This window comes from Etheostoma cragini, chromosome 8 (genome assembly GCF_013103735.1).
Source record: "Etheostoma cragini isolate CJK2018 chromosome 8, CSU_Ecrag_1.0, whole genome shotgun sequence".
NCBI classification, from domain to species: Eukaryota; Metazoa; Chordata; class Actinopteri; order Perciformes; family Percidae; genus Etheostoma; species Etheostoma cragini.
The window spans coordinates 8055946-8072393 of NC_048414.1; the positions used below are offsets into that span (position 1 = coordinate 8055946).

The window sequence follows — 16448 nt, forward strand, 5'->3', positions numbered from 1 at the left end:
TGACTGAATAAATGTAAGTCTTTAGAAGAGCTGTTCAGAGTTCACAAGTGTGTGCATGAATGTGGAGCAGTACAGATTGTACGCATTTTGGCAGTTTGTATGATACAAAGAAGAAAGTTTCAACTTGAGACTAATTTAGTTTCCATTGACTGCAGTTATGATCGCCAGTGGTTCTGTGTGTGTAAGAGCTAAACTCATTCACAACACCTCCCTGTGCCAGCATAAGTCTGCTTAGTGACAGAGATGTCCTTGGGACTTGGAGACTATGGAGATCGATTCTCGCCAATGCACAGCTGTTATTTATAGTTCTCTCATTTTCTTTGAGTCTGTCAGGTGGCCCTCGCTAAAGGATGTCTCCTGACAATGCAGGTTATTTTCCAAGACAGGTGTGGCATTTTCACAACCCTGCTGATGGATTTTTGGATTTTTACCCTGCCATAGAGTCATAGGTCACATATACCCAGTGATGGATTATGATGGGTTAGTGTAAGAAAACAACATTATGAATCTTGGCAGTAGATCATGAAGTGAGAATGCCTATATTGATTGATTTAAAGGTTTCTTAACACATGTGAAAACACAGTTCCTTTCAAAATACCTTAACAGCTAAAAAAACAAAAAATAGATATATTAATTAGAAATAAGTATACATATTCATGTGTACTCTCTGGGTAATAGATTGAGAGTTGATTTCTGTTGCTCTGGCATAAAGTGGATGCACCAGGCGTCAGCAGAATTGTGTTGGATGGGCAAGAGGGTGAGCTGCGGTTCCTCCATTAACGAGTCTGCACTGAAAGGCAAAGAAGCTGCTGCGTTGCTCAAACTGTAAACCAGATAAATCAATAATTGTGTTGCTTTGTCAACTTTAAAGAAGGGAAGAGATAATCAGAAGAAAAATAAGCCACAAATGTTTGTGGTAATGTCTGTGCACTCTGACCAGGATGAATCAGCTTTTATTACAGTAATATTAGCATGAGAAAGGCCTTATTACTCAAAGTTTTTAGGCTGATCAGGGGAGATGGTGTTGGTGTGATCTCACCTTTGTAAGGTTGAATGAAGGGGAAAGATTAAACAATTCCACACTGCCGCAATGTGACAATTTTTTTCCGGTCACAGACTTATTTAGCAGACATTGTCAGATGTGTCAAAGAGCTATTTCACATGAAGGTGTGGTCTATTAAACCTCAAAATCATTTAGTGCACTGCTTTCCGGTAAACCACTGAAACCTGAGAGACATCTGATTGATCCACTCCTATTTCATTGCCTCTCCTGTGTTTTTGTTTCGTCTTTGTCTTACACACACATTATCATGTCCTCCTTTCTCTTCCAAACAGTCCATCCTCAAGACTAGATTTTTTCCATGTTACTTTGTATTTACTTAGCCTTAATTGTTTCAACCTTTTCACCTTTATCTTTTCACAGGGAGGGGGAAACACTGCTGATGCTGAAGGCTGCACTTAGCTTATCTGTCTTATGTATACACACACAAAAACACACACACACACATATATAAGTGTAATCATGGGTGTACACTGCACACAGAGGACCCAAGTTTACAGAAAGAACATATCAGCAAAATGTACTGTGGCTGTTTATGTGAACTCTGTTGCAAAGTTGCCCACTACACTGCTTTTATGTGTGTTTTAAAAATGCCCTCTTTGTAATCAAAGAACATTGTGTGTCGTCCATCTGTGTTCTCCTTGTTCTAATCCTCTTTTAGACAGGCCTGTTCTTGGAAAAGCTTTTAGATGAAAACTGAAAAATATGCAGTGGATAGAAGGTAGCAGCTTTATTCTTTGTGTTGGCTCACTACATAACATTTCCCCTCTGCTGCTTTGGTGCTGAAGGTGTGAAAACAGCATTTATTTTACTGTCTGTATACACATTAAAACTCTCTCTCTCTCTCTCTCTCTTTTGTCTTTCTATCTCTGTCCTTTGCCTTAGGACTCCCTCATTCTGGAGAAGAGTGACATGCACCACCCGGTCTGCTCCTTCCAGGATGACTTTCAGGAGTTTGAGATGATTGATGATGAAGATGAGGATGATGAGGAGGAAGAGGAAGAAGATGAAGAGGTTGACCCTGATGGACCCCCGTCCCCCTCTGCTTCCCCCCCTCTCTCTCCTACTCTTGGCACTCTGAAGAGCAGACCCACCACATTGAACCTCACCACTGCTGTGTCACAGGTAAGCAGCCTGAAGCTGTGGTCCCAAACACACACTGAACACAGATTATGTACAGTATATCTCTGTACAACTTTGTTGAAAATCTCCCTCGCTCTCCTCTCATAAGGATTCACTGAACAACAACAGCAGTCTCTCCCCAAAGAAAGGAAGCTGGCAAGATTCTTTACGCAAGACCTCACAGGGTGAATACATGACTAATTATCTGTGATAAGTTTGAGTGTGGACTATAGATTTATTTTCATCATATTCTTTTGTTGGTCTACCCCATCTGCTTATTTTGATTGACAATATTTTGGTAAATCTTTGGAGAAGAAATTAATTTCAAATTTTTTTTTATACCTATGTCAGATTAAATTTCTTACCCAACAGTAATTGATTAGCTGAATCACCTAGGGATGTTCTAATGAGTGATAACAGATACAGTATATAGTCTGCGTATAGTCTCAGTGTATGGTTCCGCAAATGATTTTCTATATTATAATAAAATATCATATGTAATAAAATATCTTTAAATTCAACCTGATGAAATGCAAGTTGTGTATTTTGTGAAAATAACATGGATTGGCTCAAGTCAGGTAATTAGAAGGAAAAATTCAACACAAAAAACATTTAAAAGAAAACTTGCCACAACAATCATTGCACATCATATTAGATTTGAAAGTATTTTAAGTTTCTTAATTATCTTTTTTTTCTTCAAGTTTTACATTCGTGAAATAATTGTCTGAGATGGGCAGATTTACTGTTGCCTTTGAAAGAAGTTTGAGAGAATGATTCTTTACCAACTGCGGGCATTACACCATTAAAAAAAGTAAATAAATGTCTTCTCTACCTCAAGGTCGTCTGTCTCCAACCCACTCATGTCTGGAGGATGGTAGCCATGTGACAGGCCAGTGCCCAGCCTCTCCAGTTTCCCAGGCACCAGGGTCTCAGAGCAAAGGTACTCTACCAAAACAAGCAGGGGAGGGCGGGAACCCCCAATCCCCTCACAGGCCCCTCCTCTGCGACATCGAGGGCAACAGACGAGAGAGGCCCGAATACGGTAACAAAAAGGCCAGCCCAGCAAGCTTAGAGCTCATTCCATTATCATCAGTGTCGTGTAGTCCTGTGATGTGAAATGATACAATGTGATGTGAATTTGACTAGTATTACTACATTTGTTTAGCAAAACACATCATATTACAAACCCAATTGCACCAGTATACTTTGGAAAATCATATTTGTTTGTTTCTAATGATATTTTTTCTGCTGAATTTGCTCATCCCACATCCTTTAAAAAAGTAAACGGATTATGAACTTTTCTTTTTATAATCTCTCTTTAATTTTCCAAATGTCTTTGCATCTCTTCTGACCTGTCTCCTTTCTCTTCATGCATTCTCTAAATCATCTTCTTCATATTTCATCCTGTTCTTTCAATCTTCCATTGCCTTTCTTGTTTCACCCCACCTTTTTATTTTCCCAGGCTCATTTGGTCAACACAAGTCCTACCCTTTCTCTGGTGATGTCACTGAATCAAAAGTAGACCCTTCAGTCCAGACAGCCAGAGTACCTTCTGTAGATGAGCACTCACAGTGTTCGGACACCGAGGTGGACCACGACCTTAACAGCGACCACAACTACAAACACTCAAACCGGCGTGCCACCGACACTTACACAATCACCAGTGAGTCTGGTGTGGAGCCGGAGAACGAGCTAGACCCAGATGGAACAAGTCGCTGCTTGTCATCAACTGCACCCATGGGAGCCAACGATGGCGCCGATACACCCTTCTCTGATGAGGAGCTGGAGAAGGACTTTGAGGTGGAGTTCATGTGTAAGGAGACTTACGATATGGTTTGTAAGGAGAATCAGTCGACTTACGTGGAATTCCCCTGCATTGAACCTGCCGCCTTCTCCAGCTTTATGGCCAACAGCCACTCAGACGTTATTGACCGGTCCAACAATTCTGATGCAGCAGTTTCTGCTTTGGAGGGAGTCGCTAACGACTCCACCTCTCCATCCTCAGACCCAGGGATAGCAGACATGAACCAGCAGGGTTATATGACTTCGGACCAGGACAAGGACCTCAGCTCTCCAGGTTCTGATTCTGATGTGGAAGGGGAGCTGGAGGCAGCGTTTGCCTGTGGAGGTCCTGTGGTCTCCAACATGATCTCCTCTATCTCAGAGACGGAGCTTGACCTGACAAGTGATGACAGCAGCAGTGGACGCTCGTCTCACCTCACCAACTCCATTGAGGAGGCAAGCTCGCCTACGTCAGACCAGGAACTGGACCTGGACACAGAGTTGGAGCAAGACAGTGGCATTGTGGGACTGAAAGTTTCTTTACTCCTGGGACAGCCTGACCCAATCAAAGAAGGGTCTCCTCTTCCCTCTCCTTCCCCTCTACCCTCACCCACTATTGCTACCCCATCCCCTGTTGACTCTCCCATCTTTCCCCCGGAGTCCTATGATGATGGTCAAGCTCTGATAGGGTTGCAGAATGTGGACGATGAGCTGTCCTTTGAACACCAGGCTGACCCAGATGAAACTTTGCCTCCAGCCCAACAATGTGACGACAGCATGTCAAGACAGATGGTACTGCAGATAGAACCAGACCACAGTCTAGAAAGCTTCAAACGCTCCTTCTACCTGCCAGTGGGACCCAGGCTATTGCCCAATGCAGATGAATATGATGGAACCAGTGAGGGAGACTCCGAATCAGAAAGTGAAGACGACCTGAGCGAGAACTCTGACTCACCATGGCTACTCAGCAACCTGGTTAACAGGATGATTTCAGAGGGCTCGTACCCAATCAGTTGTCCTGAAGACTGCTTCAAGAGGAAGGTGTCCGTGTCAGACACCATCTCACCATCCTCAGACATTGGAGATGGAGATGGTTTCAATGATGAGGACCAAGAAAAGAAAGCAGAGATGGAGGGATCAGAGGAAGAAGAGAATGAAGGAGAGAGGAGGAAGTGTGTGGAGTCTTCAAAAGAAGGAGCAATGATGAATCCCTGTCTGTATATAAACAACCGTGACACCGTAAACCCTGTGATCTTGGAGCGCTGTGCAATCAATTTCAACTCCTTGGATACCACTAAAGATTTTGAGAAGAATTTCACAGACAAACCATCCAAGAACACCAGGAAACAGGAGCAAGATGAAGAGCCCAACAATGACTTGATGATGCTAGAGGGAAGGAAGGATCTGGACTCACCAAGCCTTAGTGAGAGTGTGGTCAGCGACAAGGACGAAGGAAGAGAGACTGAGCCCAGGCCAACGAGTCGTTCCTCAGCGTCTCTTGAGCGTATCACTGAAGTTAAACAAAGCCTGACACTAGACATACCCACTGCCCAGACTAACCGTTGCTTCAGCCTCACCTACTCCACGGACAATGAAGAAGAGGAGGACGAAGGAGACTCTTACCCATTCCTGGATGGCTTGCGGAAGGTGTCATACAGGGGAAGTGACTTAGAGCTTGATAGTTCACCACCCCTTGATTCTAGTGTGCAAGACCATCTCATATCTGACCATGACCTGCCACTTTGTGAGAAGGATCTGGCTCTGAGGCAGCCAAATGAAGATGATGGACTTGCATATGACTCCATGAAGTACACGCTGGTGGTGGATGAGAATACTACGCTGGAACTAGTCAGTCTCAGAAGGTATGCTCTGACAATCAGTGTGTGAAATGTGCGAAAATCGAGCATGTGTGTCTGTGTTAAAATTACTTTCTTTAGGGTGTGCCATTGAGTGGTAAATCAAGTAATCTTACAGTACCAACTAACCCTGTCCTCTCAGGTGCACCTCCGTATTGAGTGATGACAGTGAGCTCTCCACGCTATGTGACGAAGAGCCTTTGGGGATGAGAGGGGTGGACTATGGTTGCGATGATGAGGATGTGAGGCCAGAACTTCTCAGTTCTTCTGAGGACTCATCCCCTGAGGCTGACCTCCCATTCTCTAAGAAGTTCCTCAATGTGTTCGTCAACAGCACCTCCCGCTCCTCCAGTAAGTCGCCCACAATGCTGTTCAGACCCTGCACCCTTCTGGAAAACTCTCAGATATGTACTTGCTATCAAAGATATAATTTAAGAAATTAAAGGAATCATTTGAGATTTTGGAAAATACACATATTTTCTTTCTTTCCGAGAGTTAGATAAGAAACACTCTCATATCTTTAAAATAAATATGACATTGGTCAGGAGATGTTAGCTTAACTTAGCACAAAGACTAAAAGCATGGGGGAAACATCCATTCTGATTCTAAAGCTTACTCATCACCACTCTTCATCTACAGTAACTCTCAGCCAGAATGTCAATATGTGCATTTCTCAAAATGTGGAATAATTCCTTTAACTTAAGCTAATGTAAATACACTGTACCGGTTATCTTTATAATATACTACATTAGGGTTTAACTCATCACTGTCAGCATCATACATTAACATGTGATCTAAATTTGACAGGGAACCCGCACAACAGGAGGGCTCTGCCGCCCAGTACATCCATCATCAATCAGTGCTCTCGCTTCAAGATTCATATCCCTAATAAAGGGTGATTTGCATAATGAAAGGGACATTACAAAGGCTTTCTTCGTTTATTTTTGACAAATCTAATGAGCACCCATTTAGACTACCTCAAACAAAGTTTACTTGAGAATGTTCCTCCAACAAAAAAAGTACATTAGATTATTCAGTGTATGTTGTTTTTGACATTTAGCTTTCAGTTTTATTTGAAAGAGGCAGTTTTCAGGACAATAAAAAGGTCTAACAGACATATGTTTGCCACTTAGGCACAGAGTCATTTGGACTTTTCTCCTGTACCATCAATGGAGAGGAGAGGGACCAGACACACAGAGCAGTCTACAGGTAAGACAATCTACAGTACATTCATTTTTGATAATGGGACATCAGTGGGGGCAATGTGAATTGCAGCAAAAACCATATACATAATAAAATATTGCAAGAAATGCGCCCAATTGTTTTCAGCGATTGTAGAAACAGGATGGTGGAAAACAATGTGAATGCCATTAGCTGCAAATTACTAGTTTGTGTCTGGGAGAAAAGGCCCTTGGGGAGATAAACAAAGCAACTTTTCCTAATCATGTAAGAGAGGAGAACAGATGTCCAAGCTACAGTTGGGTTCGAGAGCTGCAGGGTGACCAATAATAATCACATGAGATTTCCCGTTTCTGTCCTTGGGTGTGTGCAAGAGCGAGGGCGAACACTAAATGCACTTCTCTTGTGTATGTGTACATGATGTGCATTTATAAGTTTGTATTCAGTAAGTACATCATGTACACAACATTTAGAGCTCTGTCTCCCTACATCCAACCCCTTCTCTGTCAGTTGTTTCATTTCTCTTTTCTCTCTGCTCCCCAATGGGAGACAACTGAAACCCAAACAGATGCTTCCTGATTGAATGAACTCCCGGCTATAGGATACCCAGCAGCAGGGATACCATGTAAGGACACAACATTCAACAGAGTTCTTTTTTGTCATCTCCCTCTCTGCTGCTCTCTGCAGATTCATCCCCAGACATGCAGATGAGCTGGAGCTGGACGTGGATGATCCTTTGTATGTGGAGGAAGAAGAAGATGACTACTGGTACCGAGGCTATAACATGCGGACAGGGGAGAGGGGCATCTTTCCTGCTTTCTATGCCCATGAGGTCATAGGCCAGTCAAAGGAGCTGTTGGGTGAGTTGATAGATTTCTAATGTCGTTTCCTTTTTCTCACTGTGATGGTAAGAACAATCACATGTTCTGTGTGTTTCTACATTGCACTCTGTAGGCATGAAAAGAAATCCAGCATGGATTGAAACTTTCAGCGTTCAGTTTTTGGGGTCTGTTGAGGTACCTTATCACCAAGGCAACGGCATTCTCTGTGCTGCCATGCAGAAGGTGAGCTAAGTGGAAAACAGCAAAACAATGGCACAAAACAGACACAAGCATGTATGCTACACTGTATGAACCATTAAAGGAAGTTGTTTTGACATGCAAATATCATATATTTATTTTAGATTGCGATATCAAGGAAACGGACAGTACATGTGCGACCTCCTTCTCTGTGTGAGCTGGAGATTAGCTTGCAAGGAGTGAAACTGATAATGAGTTTGGAGGATGAATATGACACCCTCGATGAGGTATGGACAAATGAAAAAATTAATCAATCAATTATTCAGACAATCATTTAAAGTCAATTGTCCCTCTAGTATGAATAGCAAGTTACATTAATGCTTTAATGCTTTCTTCTTGCGCCCCATCTTTAGTATGACAGATGTAGTCACTTCTTCCAGATGAAGAACATCTCGTTCTGTGGATGCCATCCGAGGAACAACTGGTAAACAAACACATTGATTTTCTGCCTCCTTGTCACTAGTGTTCAGTGTAACATCTGACTGATCTCATCATGTTGTTTTCTTCTCTCTGCAGCTACTTTGGCTTTATCACTAAGCACCCCATGTTGAACAGATTTGCTTGCCACGTGTTTGTATCCCAGGAGTCCATGCGGCCTGTAGCAGAGTGTGTTGGGTGAGTCCAAATTACATTATTATATCAATTACACTACAACAAAGGTATACTAAGGCACAGTAGTGACTTTACTTTTACTTCTTTTGTGTTTCTGTGCGTTTGTTTGATTTAACATATAAATATACTGTATATTTATATATAGATGTATATATATAGCGCTTTGATGGTTTGCCTTTGTAGTCTTATCTCATATTCCTGGATTAAAGTGTATATTTATTTCCAATCACTAGTATCTGTAGCGGATAAGTGAGCAGTTCTCCAGGTTTATTGTGCACTGCAGTATTTAATGTATGTGCATGTGTGGAAGCTTAGTCATGTCAGATTCAGATGTATGCGGTTCGAATAATAAGATAAGATAATAAGATACAGATAGTTCACTGTCTCTAGATGGAGAGACAGCAGGCAGCAGAGCATGAGCAAAACTGTTTCATCTATCAGCTTCTCATCCAGCTCTGTCTGTGGAACAGAACCCATAACAAAGACACAACTTATTAAAAACAATTATCCTCCTTTGATTCAAGAAGAGTGATTCTGTATTTGCACTGCAATTATTTTAATTAAGCCTTTTTCATGCACCAAAAGACATTTGTTAGTAATAAGTGCAGCAAATAGAGCATCACTATAAAATAAAATGTGTTACTACAAGGATTACTTTGGAAGGCTGCCTTTATTAGCTGGCAGCCTGATCTTTAGTCATGCTCTCTTATGTCTGTATTTTCCACAGACGAGCCTTCCAGGAGTACTACCAGGAACATCTGGAGTATGCCTGCCCCACGGAGGACATCTACCTGGAGTAAGAAGTGTTGCCATGACGACCCACTTCTTTCTCTGCAACTTGTGTATGTTCATTAGGTTTGCCACCAGAGGGCGCTGTCAGTGAGGTCTTCTCTCCATTGTAAAATACTCCTTTGTGTCCTTCTAAAACTGGGATCTTAATTTCTACAGTATGCTAGGCATTTGAATGATTTCATTCATCCCTCTCTCTGTTTATTTCTATCCTCTCGATGGATTGATTGCCTGTTTCTTTTAACTTTTTCTATGATATAAAACGCTGAGCACCTGTTTATTTAAGGGTTCCTCTTTTGAAATGAAAACAATATACCTACTACTGCTGTTTCACTTTTCAATGCATGGCTAGTAGGGTTACTGCACACAGACACACCAAGAGATACACATATCCAAGTGAATGGCAAGCAGCTCAACAATCAATACAGAAATGGTGTACAACATAGAGGTTGACGTTGAATTAACTGTAAATATGTATTTGTTCAAAATATTCTAACTGCTAATTTGATTTCTACTGATAGTGACATTGGAGCAAAGTAGAGAGAGTGCAGTGAACTGTCCTTGGTCCGAGCTTACCCCTGTGTCGCGTACAAGACGTAGTGTGTGTTGTAAATATATGTAGAGAACGTAGACATACAGGCGCCTCATCCAGACTAATTAAGAAACACTCACAGCTGAGACCGATGGAGGGATTTTGCTTTATTGTGGGTATTAATGACACTCTGACAGGAGTAACTGCAGGTGTAAGATATCTTAGAGTAATGACTTGTGATGAAATTTGAATGTTATTAGCCCCACAGATATTTCAGCTTGGATTAGTTGCAGTTAGAGTCAGCACATTTGGATGATATGACAGAACAATTTTACTATGACAGAACCATTTTACTCTTGTCCAGTCCTCAAAGTTGCACTGCCTGCTGACCTTTGTTGTCATATGAAATCCATTCAACTGGTAAATTTGCATATCATTGATCACTGAATGCTTTTGCAATGATTAATGTGACTTTAGGTCAAAGAAAGCAAAAGCACTATGAAAAGCCATATTCTCATACCTCCGACTGTGTGAATCTGGTTGTCAGGTGCATCCTAGTCTCCGTTTTCTTTTGACTTGGCAATTTCAATGAGGGAAAAGGAATGACTAGACTGACTGGTATCCGTGTGTCAGTAATGCTGTATTGCAGTGTGCCTACTATACAGTGAAAGCGTCCTGCTAAAACTTGGTCCTGGTATCACAATGTAATCAAACCTTTAATAATGCATTGAAAGGGAGGTTTTATAGTTGTGTAATGGGTTAGACTTTGATCTTGTTTTTAAAGTAGGATGGATAAAAGGGATGGCCACATGTTCCTATATTCATTTAATGCTCTTAGTCTGGTTCAAAGGTTGAAACATCATTCTCACATTACACAACAACGTACTCTGGGGTTGTTGTAGCATTCTATAGCTTACAGGCTAGCACCTTATTTAGGGGAGGGGCAGACTTGATAAATGATGCACTCAGTACAGTCATCTGAAGTTTCAGGATTTACTAACCTCGATAATCCCCATTGTTCTTTCAGACACTGTTTAGCATCTTGTTCCGCTGCTTTCGGTCACAGTTCAAACACCTCCGTTCACTGTTGATGGTAGGAGGGAGGCAGAGTGTTATCTACATACGTATCGCTGTCAGTTCCATCATGTATATAAAATAGCAAATCTAAGATAGTGCTGTGTCCTTTATGTTGAGTATGTTATTAAATGAATATGTACATTAATTAAAAAGAAAAAGAGATCACAACCAGACAAAAAGCCCTGAAAAAAAGAAAAACACTAAAATGTGTGTGATCTGCAATAATTTTATTTCAGTGTCTTGTGTTTCTTCACAAGATGTTAACTCAGTGTCTGTCACACAGGTGGCATTTGAGTTTCTGCCAACTCCATACCTAGACAGGCTTCAGCAGCACCTTTAGAGCACATTTGTGAGATTTGACATCATTAGCGTAAGTGACACATACGCCCACCAGACTACTGACCAATCTGCTGTTAGAGCTGAATAGTAACTGAGTCTGCTACCACTGGTGGAAAACTATTATTGCATCTTGCCGATTAAGGTTGTCACCTTTGAGCCCCGACAGTGTGACCCATCTCTGATCTGTATCTACTGTATTTGTTTTGGATTATGTTTTTCTATCTTGTCACAGCCTAAAACCCTTCTTTTCCCACAGCTATACAAAAACAACCTCTGAGGATAATCTAGTCCTATATATGCGCTAAGAAATACATTAACAGTTAAACCAAACTTTTGACTTTATTACATTAACAAGATTCTTCACTGTATACCTAGAGCAAAACAGTATGTGACAAACATATCCTATCTTGTATCTTTAAAAACAAAGGACTTGTAAAATGAATTAAAATTCCAGGGAAAAACTAAGGAAGAGAAATTGACAAAAAAAATCACTCCAACTTGTCATGGGTTTGGTCTTATGAATAAAATATATGCTTAATGTCCGAAACCTTTATTGTTGTCTTTATTGTTGAGATTTACTCTTGATTGTTTGTGTGATTGAGAATATGTTGCAAAGCGTTTTCACATGAAGTCCAAACATGTATTCAAAATGTTATGCTTATAAAGAATGTTGAGAGGAAAATAAAATCATAATTCAATGAATAAAACATGTATTCAAATAGTCAAGAAAAATATAGTACATTGTGATACATTAGTTCTAAAAGTAGTCAATATCAATATTGAGAAAATCATCTCCTCATTGAGAAGTGTTTACAATGTTACTTTTCAGTAACACAAGCAAGTGGCAATGCATTATCAGGGAATTACAAAATCAGCATCACATCTTGTGCTTGTAAAAAGCAATCTTGAGGGAAAAATCAGTGCAGTAGCTCCAGGCTTTGCCACAATTGTCATCAGTGGGTGTGGGTGTTTTCCCATCAACACTTGCAGCATCCGGGCTTGGGGCTACACTGAGGATTGCAGCAAGGCTCCAGGTTGGGGTCTGTTCCTTTTGATATCTGGCTCTCTCCAAACACCATGGAGGCTTCAAACTGCTCCTTGACTTTCTTGATCCTCTCCAGTAGAGCTTGGAGGTCGGGTTTTCCCGTCAGGGGGAGAGGGTAGTGCTCCGAGGGGTCAGCCTCCAGGTCGAAAATAAGAGGGGGGTCGTGGGCCTTGAGGATTGCAAAAACTGGGCAGTCCTGGTCCGGGGTAGTACCACTGTGTGTAGCACCTGACGCACAAACAAGGACAAGCAGGAGTTAAAAACACACATGGTCTGACTGTGTGATAATGCTTATTGACGTTTCAGCTAATGATGTACTGTACCTCGCGTGTAGAAGTGCGCCTTGTACTTCCCTAGCCTGAGAGCAAACAGGCCATACTTCTCAGTGGGATCTGTGGGATAGAACACCATTGTCTCCCTTTTACTCTGCCAAAAAAGTTAAAAAAAAAAAAAAAAAAATGAATACAATACAACAGCTTGGTATTCACATATTGCAATCTCTACAGTGTAAGTAATGTATTACACCACTACCTTTCCTTGGTTGACAAGGATTTCTGTCATATCGACCCCATCCAGCATCACTTGGGGTAGTTTGGCTCCTGCCAGACTTGCGATGGTGGGGAGGATATCTAGCGTACTGGCCATCTCATGAGTCACACCTAAAGACATGCATACAGAAAAAGTAGCAATCATTAAAAGATTCTGTGTAAATCATTTTTCCAGGCCATTTATTTTTATACTAGAATCATAGACCAGTTGATGATTCTACTGGTCTATGATTTCATACATTTCATACATTCCAGTTGATGCCTGGAATGTATGAAATCACTATGAAGAGGCGAGATATGCCTCTGGAAATGGTCACCATTAAAGCTTGGATTTAAATAAGCAAAACCACCAGTATGGTCTTTGAAATGGATATATACAACAAGTGCTCTGTGTGGAAAACTCTGGTTTCCGAATCAAAATCCAATTAAAATGTATTTAAAAAAGCACAAAAGTTGACCAAAGTTCTGGTTTGGTGCAACAGAAAAAAATGTCTTTGGAAGCATCACTCAGTCTACACTTTTGGTGCAGATGATTAAGGAATCCAGACCTGGCCTGATGGTCCCTGGCCAAAAGGCAATGGCTGGCTCTCTCATGCCCCCCTCATATGTGGTGCCTTTTCCACATTTCAGAAGGCCAGCGTTACCTCCACGAGACAAACGCATCAGTTCAGGCCTACACACAGAGACAGGAATAACACACCATTAGATAACAGACAATAAATGCAATATCATAAGACAAAAAAAAATTAAAATAAAAAAGAGAGCCAAGATATCAAGCACCCTTTGAACAAAGATAAACACACTGCTTTACCACAGCTATTGTGGAGGGTGATTAAAAAGGCTGCATAAGAAATTATGAAAGTAACTTTAAGTACAATAGAAGCCACATATTCATATAAAATCAAACCAGGGGCGAAAAACAAACCCATTGTCAGAAGTGAAGATGACCAGTGTGTTGTTGGTCACTCCTGTCTTCTCGAGGGCTGTTATTAGGTTTCCTATTGTGTTGTCAAACTCAAACAGAGCATCTCCAAATGGTCCCCTTAAGGTGCGCCCGGCTGCCCCTTGGCCTGCATACTGGGGGTAGTGGGTGTGCTGTAGGAAGAAAGTAGAAAAAGGGGTTTACTGTCTTGCTGCACTGAGTTAGCATAATCTATCTACGTGGGGTTCAAAACATTGTAGACTTTCTTTCTTTGAAAAACTAACATGGGTGTGGGTGTGAACGTGGACTTGTACTACGCATTCAAGAGTTTAGCTGACCAGGAGAGAGCTCTGATTCCGCAATGATTGTAAGTGTTGTTTTGCCAACTCCAATAATAAAATACATTTTTGATGCTTACATGGGAAGGATAGTAGAGGAAGAAAGGTTGTTTTTTCTTGACTGATGTTGTAATGAAATTGGTTGCAAAATCACTGTAAGCCCTTTCCAGATCGAGGAAATTGACTGGCTGCTGCTTGATGACCTCATTGTGCATTAGTGGGACAGTAACAGTGCCAACATCACACAATCCAAAACACTTAACATCCGGAGGGAAACAAGTCAGGTTTGAACAGGGGCCCTGGGAAGAACAGGGAGACAAAGGAACAAATCATAGAGTAGATAATGCAGAAAAAAAAGTACTTTTTAACAGATACCATAACATGTCACATAGTTGACGCTTTTATCCAAAGCAACTTACAATTTTGCTATATATCAGAGGTTGCATGCCTTTGGATCAACTAGGGGTTAAGCGTCAGTGCTCAGGGACACAATGGTTGATGTATTGCAGTGGGAATTTAACCCGGATCTCTCACACCGAAGGCATGTGTTATATCCACTGCAGCATCCCCACCCAATACCATAACAGATTACTTTTCAAAACGTTTCATCATTTAGGTTTGATTCTAAATTCAAATGCACTGACCATGTCGTGGGAGTAGGGGATCCCCAGGTACTGGTCAAACCCCTGCCTGGTTGGAAGAAACATCCCATTGGCCCCAACTCCTAAGTGCCACTTCCCTATGGCAGCAGTAGCATAGCCCACAGGTCTCAACACTTCCGCAATAGTGGTTTCATTCAGAGGAAGACCACCTCTAGAGCCTGGGTACAACACTCCCGGGTAGATACCCGAGCGGGTCTGGTAGCGCCCCGTCAACAATGATGCCCTGGAAAGCCACCAAATCAACACAAGGCTTTTAGGAAAAACTGGAAAGATTGTAAGACATGGCTAAAAGAATCCATGCATTCCATGTGTTAATTCACAAATTACTCATTTACAAATATCTTTCAACATTGAGATATTATTCACTGTGAACCAGTTATGTGATATGTTCTCTAACAACTGCTTATTAGTTATGCAACTTAATTCCTCCCTAAACAACAGGATCTGTTTTCAGTTACACCTTCGTCATAATGCATAAAGTTGACTAATGCTAATCAGCAGTGAGTTTATATTAAACACTTTCTCTTCATCTCCTATTGGATTATACTGTTCATGACAATCACACTTTTGGTGACATATTTTCGTCCTTCAAACAACTACAGAAGTTTTAATGACAATGAGATGTAAAATAAAAGTAGGCCTATGCGTAAAAAAACATGAAGTAATCCCAGAACTCCACAGTCTGCTCTTACACAAATGGTTATGAGTTTTAACCGCTTTTTTCAGCATTTTCATTTAAAGTGAGAGAGGATGGCATACAATCAGGGGCCATAGATTTAGATTGAAACATGGTTTGTTAGTCCAGGACCAGTAAATCTCTCTCACTCACTCTCTCTCACACACACACACACACACACACACACACACACTAAACTAGGTAGCTGAGCGTGGGTCCTACCGTTACTATACCTGGACGGGGAGCAGACGGGGCTGGTGCAGTAGAAATCTGTAAACCGGAGCCCTCCCGCTGCCAGGCGGTCCAGGTTGGGAGTGAGTGAGCTGGGGTGTCCATAACAACCTAAGTCCCCGAAACCTAAATCATCTGCGAAGAGGAGGACGAAATTCGGCGGTGAAGCCGAGCAAGTGCAAAAAAGAAAAGCGTTCAAAAAGAAGAAGGCGATGTCGTCCATCATGCGTCGTCCTGCATGTGAAGATAGCCGTCAGGTCCGTAGAGAGGAGAGAGGAACCAAAACATAACGTCCCGTGTCCATTTACGGAAACTGTCGCGCACAGTTGACGTCACGCATGGCTAGGAAATGTAGTCTGTTATAATTTTGGCCCAGACTACATTATGCAGGTGAACTAATTTTTTCTTTAAAATTAGAAACAGTGTGATTTATTTAGGCTTATTTGGACTCTGTTTCTCCTTCTCCATAAGGTAGGTAATAACAATGTTAAGCATTGGATTGGTCACGGCTGCTCAGCCGGCTTTAGCAAAAGCTTCTACACACAGGCCTACGTTTATGACGTAAAGACGCGGTTGTCTCGTGACTGTGTCTACCTTAG

General features: G+C 41.5%; 2 protein-coding genes across 4 annotated transcripts in view; one reads left to right on the forward strand and one right to left on the reverse strand.

The window, feature by feature from the left end:
- mapk8ip2 (mitogen-activated protein kinase 8 interacting protein 2) overlaps positions 1 to 11280 on the forward strand; it is a 28310-nt gene extending 17030 nt beyond the window's left edge. The window contains exons 3-14 of one of the 2 annotated variants that reach the window (XM_034879889.1): positions 1946 to 2185; positions 2292 to 2367; positions 3021 to 3122; positions 3645 to 5826; positions 5963 to 6171; positions 6954 to 7029; positions 7687 to 7859; positions 7954 to 8063; positions 8183 to 8305; positions 8432 to 8502; positions 8595 to 8693; positions 9418 to 9670. In XM_034879889.1, the coding sequence (XP_034735780.1) occupies positions 1946 to 2185; positions 2292 to 2367; positions 3021 to 3122; positions 3645 to 5826; positions 5963 to 6171; positions 6954 to 7029; positions 7687 to 7859; positions 7954 to 8063; positions 8183 to 8305; positions 8432 to 8502; positions 8595 to 8693; positions 9418 to 9490 (3534 nt within the window). In that variant the 3' untranslated portion in view covers positions 9491 to 9670. Of the gene's footprint in view, positions 1 to 1945; positions 2186 to 2291; positions 2368 to 3020; positions 3225 to 3644; positions 5827 to 5962; positions 6172 to 6953; positions 7030 to 7686; positions 7860 to 7953; positions 8064 to 8182; positions 8306 to 8431; positions 8503 to 8594; positions 8694 to 9417 lie in introns of both variants that reach the window. The other variant, XM_034879888.1, reaches the window with a different exon arrangement.
- Positions 11281 to 11747: 467 nt separating this feature from the next.
- On the reverse strand, positions 11748 to 16125 carry arsa (arylsulfatase A). Of its 2 annotated transcripts, XM_034879921.1 has the most exons (8): positions 15852 to 16123; positions 14925 to 15165; positions 14361 to 14579; positions 13946 to 14115; positions 13569 to 13693; positions 13004 to 13131; positions 12796 to 12898; positions 11748 to 12700 (listed from the first exon to the last, which is right to left on the reverse strand). In XM_034879921.1, exons 1-8 carry the CDS (start codon positions 16073 to 16075, stop codon positions 12405 to 12407), a joined length of 1506 nt encoding a protein of 501 aa, XP_034735812.1. In that variant the 5' UTR covers positions 16076 to 16123; the 3' UTR covers positions 11748 to 12404. The 2 variants fall into 2 exon arrangements, with proteins under 2 accessions (XP_034735812.1, XP_034735813.1); XM_034879922.1 differs by lacking the exon at positions 14361 to 14579 and having other exon boundaries at positions 15852 to 16125.
- Positions 16126 to 16448: the final 323 nt, after the last annotated feature.

Excerpts from the sequence above, each read along its gene's own strand:
- arsa (XM_034879921.1), bottom strand. The coding sequence starts at position 16,075 with ATGATGGACGACATCGCCTTCTTCTTTTTGAACGCTTTTCTTTTTTGC. Across the intron at positions 15,166-15,851 it reads CCCGTCTGCTCCCCGTCCAG|GGCATCATTGTTGACGGGGC; the intron begins GTATAGTAACGG and ends GTGGCTTTCCAG. Across the intron at positions 14,580-14,924 it reads TCCCCTACTCCCACGACATG|GGCCCCTGTTCAAACCTGAC; the intron begins GTCAGTGCATTT and ends TGTTCTTCCCAG.